Below are 5,606 nucleotides of genomic sequence, written 5' to 3'. Positions count from 1 at the left end.
AAAGAGGGAGGGTATTTTTGTCCAAAAAAATAAAAAGGACGATTTTAATACGAAAAAAAATATTAAGGACGATTTTAAATCGAAAATTAGATCAGGGACGGGTTCGATTCCGACCCTCAACGTGAGGGACCAAAACAATACTTATCCCTTAATCTGCTTACTAAGTTGTTGATCAAATTGTTTGTATTGTGTGTTGTATAAATTGAATAAGTTGGATGATAATTGTTTGTAGAAATTGACAAGTTAATTTACAAGTTTGGATCTTTTTTCGTTGTGATAGTAATCAGAGTCAATTTTGTCTTAGAAAGTTATCAATCACTTATCTCAAAGTATTATTTCTTTTCTTTTACTTAATAAAATTACATATGCCTATGTAATGAGTGTTTTCCTATTTTTAGTTTAATTGAGCGTTCTTCCTATTCGTACAAATTATTAGAGTTCTTCATTTATGTATTTACTTGTTATTGTTTCTTAGGAAGTGATGATGGATCGTTCTGAACAAATTAAGCTATGTGTTGGATATTACTGGATTATGAAAATGCAATTTGACATGTTAATGATGCTATTTTTAGTTACTTTATATATGTATATTAGGAATAAAAGGCGGAATTATTCTTCGATTAGTCAAAGAGTGAACACACTAATTTACTTTCATGTTACCAAGAACTCATCATATGCTCTATAAAAAGTAACAAAAAAATATTAATATAAATTTAGAGAAAGAGAGTGGCACCTCTAGAGTATTTCGACGATAATGAATAAAACAAAATATCAACATACGCCATTTTCCATCAATGAGCAATGCTCTATGAGTACCGCCGGCTAAATGGACCTACAAACACGCCCAAAAATTAAGAGGAGGAAGAAAAAGAAGAGAAAGAAGAAGAAGAATGAGGAGAAGAAAAAGAAGAAAAAAGAGAAGGAAGAAGAGAACCAAAAAGAGATACGCTCAGAAAAAACCTACCAAACAACGAAAAAAGAAGAGGCTAGAAGAGAGATTTTTGGGATAGGGCCGTAAGGGTGAGGGGGGAGAAACCCTCGAAGCCAATTTGGGTTTTTGAAATAGTTTTTTTTAATTATTTAATTTTTAATTTAAATTATAAGAAAAAAATGATCTTTTAGTAATTATGTAATGTCTTGTTCTCAATAACAAACACAATATTAAATACTATTTTAAAGTTATGTCTATTATATCTAAATATTATACAAAAACATAAATATTTTATATTTAAGTCTTAAATATCTATGTTTTAGTGTCTATGTTTTCATACATACACAAACCAAATACAACCTAAATGACTTGCCCAATGTGTATTTTTGTTTTCATCAGAAACATTTCTATTCCTAGCCCGTGTCCTCCAAAATGTATTACATCGTGAGATATTTTTGTAGAACCACAATTCCAACACTTAGCATTAAGTCATTAACATACACTCGCTGAAAAATATAAAGCGATTCCATTAATTTTATTTAAGTTGTATTTAGTAGTTCAAATAAGACACAAATACAAAGATAAATAAACAAAAAAATATAAAGAATTCCAATAAATTTCAAACATATTCTTTAAATTTTTTATCTTTGTATTTATATTGCGACTTTATTATCAAACACAATTTGTTACGAGTGTATATAAATACTAAGTATTAAAATTGTATTTATATAAAAATTTCTCGCAATGCCATTTCTGATTTTCCTAACTATTTTTGTGATCATAAAACTATGGTAATAACTATGACGATTTTATACATAACCAATTCAATTTTTTTCCCCTACACAATTGGAACTGCAGCATTGAGTTGTATTGATTGGATGAGATCAGAATCCGGCAAATTAAGAGGAGGCAAAGAAAAAGGACTCTGAGTGGAACTCCCTTTTCTTATTTCTTGCATTGTAAGCAAAGCCTTAACAGTGTTCCTGAAAATACCTTCCCCTGCCACAACAATGGCTTCTTTTGCTCTATCAGCTGCTTCCTCTGCTGGGAACACTGTGTCAATTATGCTCTCACATTCCTTCACTAGGTTTGAGATTATATCAGTTGTGAAAAAGGGTTGCACCAAAACTTTCTGAATGAATGGCAAACGCAATAGTCCTCCTGTTCTCTTGTCATATTTTTTCAGAATCTTAGCCAGCCCTGCGAAATTCAATATATACATTATTCAATACTAGCACATAATTAAAACATAAAATGTTTTTATTAATATTAGGTTTAGTTACTCTGTTGATTCTTATAGTATCACTAAATTTTCAATTAGATTCCAATATATATATATTTTTTTAATTGGGTTCTTACACTGTTTTTAATTTTATAATTAGGCCCTTTTCATATAAAAACATTAAAATTAACAGAATATTTTTTTCAAAAATACATACGATCAAAGATCTAGTTAAGTTTTTAATTATGAATACCTTCAATGTGCAAAGAAATACTCGGTTAACTTTAACATTTTTTACATTGGGAAGAACTTAATTATAAAATTAAAAGTAGTGTAAGGATCTAATATATACTATTTATTCACTATTTGACGAAATCTGTATCACATTATTAAGTGAAAAATTTCTTGTGTGCTCTAACAACAAATGAATATTTTTGTTTTGTGTCATATATTTTGTCAGATTTGAAATTTAAGATTTAAAATTCAAGATTTATGATTTTGTTTTATTAATACTTTAAAATTTAAATTTAAAGTAATAGTGAATTTATACTGCTAACATAGAAGATAATTAATTGATTAGAATAAAAACACTTACTTACAATCAGAACATATAAAAATTTCTCATATAAATGAGTTTCGACTGCAATTGGCATTTCCATAAAATTTACATCAGGGTAAGGTAGCTAATAGTTAATTTATCACCATGCCTTACTGCAAAAGGGTAACAGCTACTTATAACCAATAATTAAAATCAATGAACAAAAGGGTAACAACTACTTACATAACCAAGAAAAGGGTAAGTATAAATTTTTAAAAAAAAAAAAAAAAAAAAAAAAGAAAGAACCTGTGTAATTGATGTTGCTGTAGTTTACTAAGAGAACCATTTCACCATGGAAATCAACAATTGCTTTTCTGATTTTTTCCATCTCCTCCTTGTAATTCTCTTCTGAAGGGTGAATGCCATTTGGTCCCCATAAATCAACCACTCTCTTTATCTTCTGTTTTAAGTTCTGCAACCAACATCTAATTTGTTATAAAGTTTTCATACACAATATTTCTATCTTCTTCTAAATTAAGTGGTAGCATGATTTTTCATGAGGATCATAGAGACAATATCTTTTAGAAATAGATTATCTCAATTCTCAAATGAAATATCAGTTCATGCTATTGCTGAGGTCCGATGATCAAGTAGATTTTTCAATTGAGCATATTTATCACCATAGCATGCAAATCATTGATTAGAAAAGATGTTGAGTTACACACTATACTATTTTACTAAAAAGGTATAGTATAATAATATCATGTAAAAATATTGTGTATTAAAAAAATAAATTAATACATAGAAATAAACACTTTTTTTTCCTTTCTCCAACTTGAATTACAAAACTTATTATTAGAAATTCAACTAATTCGACCGGGTTTAGTTAAAGTCTTATTAAAGAATATGGGTTCGTGAAGTTCTATTTAAGATTTTTTGTTGATCAATGAGTTACTGTATATACAAGAGGAAATTCGAACTCCTAATACTTACTTAAACAGGCTAGTGAGCTAACTACTGGATCAACTAATTTAATTTTGTCAAATTTTTTTTTGGTATATGTTTTGTCAAAATTTTTATTTTTATTGTTTTTCCATCCCAGGTAAGAAGAGATCAGCACAGCATGGGCCACGGAAAACAGATAGAAAGTAAGCTCCAGATTGTACTTAAAATGGGCCCAAGAAATACAGAAGCTTCCATTGAATGATTGAAAAATTTAAAGTGCATATGTTCAAACTTCAAATCCTTGGACAAACCTTTTTGGACCACTTGGTTTTGGTTTCCCTTTTTATATGTCCAAAATTAGTTGAAGATTGAAGATTTCATCAAATTTCTTAATCAACCAAAAGCTTAGAACCCAAAAACATAATTAAAAAAAAAAAAAAAACTCAACAAAACGTGGTTTATGATCTTCCACATGAAAAAAGAAAAATACAAAACCCCTCCACAATACGATAAAAAAAAAACCCTCCACAATAGAAATTAAAATACTGATAGCCTAATACCAAAAAAAATACTAGTAAGATATGTGAAATTTTGTGTTAATAATACTACTAGTATTTTTTTTCATGTACTACTAAGTAAGACTTTTGGTAAATTCATATTTTTTAAGTAATAATGATATTTCTATTAAAGTTTTCACTGAATTAATCATATTTTTAAAGTTTTCACTTACGCCTTAGTTGGCCCACACCACCGCCAACTTTTAATAAAAAAAAAGTTAGAACTTGAAATTAGATAACCATTGAAAAATAACGAATATTCCTAGCATAAACGATGCAATTTATGAAGCAACTCAAGTAGGAATCAATTCCTTCCTAGTAACATTCACCCGTTTCAAATTCAAATTTAACCACGGAGAAACCACTTCATATTAAATGATAAATATATACTATTGTTGTAGCAGTTTACAATGTGCTAATGCCACTACATATAAAAAGAAAATTCATAATTGTTTTTATAATTACTATATCTCAAGTCAAAATGAGCTCAATTATAAGTTGCTGAAATTTTAAGTCACAAAGATTTAGTGAAACAGAACTTAAGTAGTGTAAATCCGGATCAAATATTTGTCTGTATGACACGTCAGTTAAATATTCTTATTTTTCGACAGTATCTAATCGCTATTTTTTTAATTATTATCGTGTGTTTGTATCTAATAGTTTAAACTATAATTTTATAATAATTTAATCGAATATACGAAAAATTAAGATATATACTCCTTGGTTTATGAAAATTAAAAATTGTTATATTACTAGTTCTATTATAAAATATGAAATTTTGAACATTATTATTACCTCATGGCGAATAACAAACTCTTCTTCTTGCTCCATGAAGAAGCCATTGAACTTGTCAATCTCAATATCCAACAAGTACACAAAATCAGACTCAGCCTTGCCATACTCCAAAGACTCATTTCGGCCACGCCAAGATTCATTTCGCCGCGTTGGCGCGGCCGAAATGAGCTTCACAAGCTTCTTCAGTTCTTTGTACGACAAGAACTTGTCCCTCCATTCGGGGAGGGAATCTTGAATCTGTTGCTTCAACCTCTTACCAAATTTCATAACTCAAATTGCAAAATTTTAACAAGAGAAAAAAAAAAGAAAATAAAAAATGTAAACCTAATAAGAAGAAGATGATGATCAAATTAAAAATGGGTTGGTATGGTGATGTATGAAGATATGAGAAAAAGGGTGTAAGGGGATTTATATTAGTGAAGGTTTGCTAGAATATTAGAGGCTATCTTAGCGTGATGAAGTGGCGGTTAGAAAAGGGTATAAAAGGGGTCGTTGGAGAAGCATGGGAATTCTTTGGAGGCATATTCGGTTACTATAATATTAATATTATTACACGGTCATACTTAGGACTAAGACTTTGAAAATCATAAAAATTTTGGTGCTGTGGTAGTGTGGTTG

At 29.0% G+C, this 5,606-nt stretch overlaps 1 protein-coding gene across 1 annotated transcript; it reads right to left on the bottom strand.

The window, feature by feature from the left end:
• Positions 1–1,720: 1,720 nt before the first annotated feature.
• On the bottom strand, positions 1,721–5,406 carry LOC107475702 (SPX domain-containing protein 3). Its single transcript, XM_016095353.3, has 3 exons — positions 4,989–5,406; positions 2,998–3,163; positions 1,721–2,131 (listed from the first exon to the last, which is right to left on the bottom strand). The coding sequence occupies exons 1-3, from the start codon at positions 5,253–5,255 to the stop codon at positions 1,770–1,772; spliced, it is 795 nt and encodes a 264-aa protein (XP_015950839.1). The 5' UTR covers positions 5,256–5,406; the 3' UTR covers positions 1,721–1,769.
• Between the last annotated feature and the right edge of the window lie 200 nt (positions 5,407–5,606).

This window comes from Arachis duranensis, chromosome 2, assembly GCF_000817695.3.
Source record: "Arachis duranensis cultivar V14167 chromosome 2, aradu.V14167.gnm2.J7QH, whole genome shotgun sequence".
Taxonomy (NCBI): Eukaryota; Viridiplantae; Streptophyta; class Magnoliopsida; order Fabales; family Fabaceae; genus Arachis; species Arachis duranensis.
The sequence above is the reverse complement of the archived record's forward strand: the minus strand, read 5'-3'. Positions and strand labels throughout refer to the sequence as shown.

What these genes read in the sequence shown, in the direction of transcription:
- LOC107475702 (XM_016095353.3), bottom strand. Translation starts at nt 5,255, where the DNA reads ATGAAATTTGGTAAGAGGTTGAAGCAACAGATTCAAGATTCCCTCCCC. An exon ending in AGTTTGTTATTCGCCATGAG is followed by an intron (nt 3,164 to 4,988) that starts GTAATAATAATG and finishes TGTTGGTTGCAG; the next exon opens with AACTTAAAACAGAAGATAAA. An exon ending in CAGCAACATCAATTACACAG is followed by an intron (nt 2,132 to 2,997) that starts GTTCTTTCTTTT and finishes TGAATTTCGCAG; the next exon opens with GGCTGGCTAAGATTCTGAAA.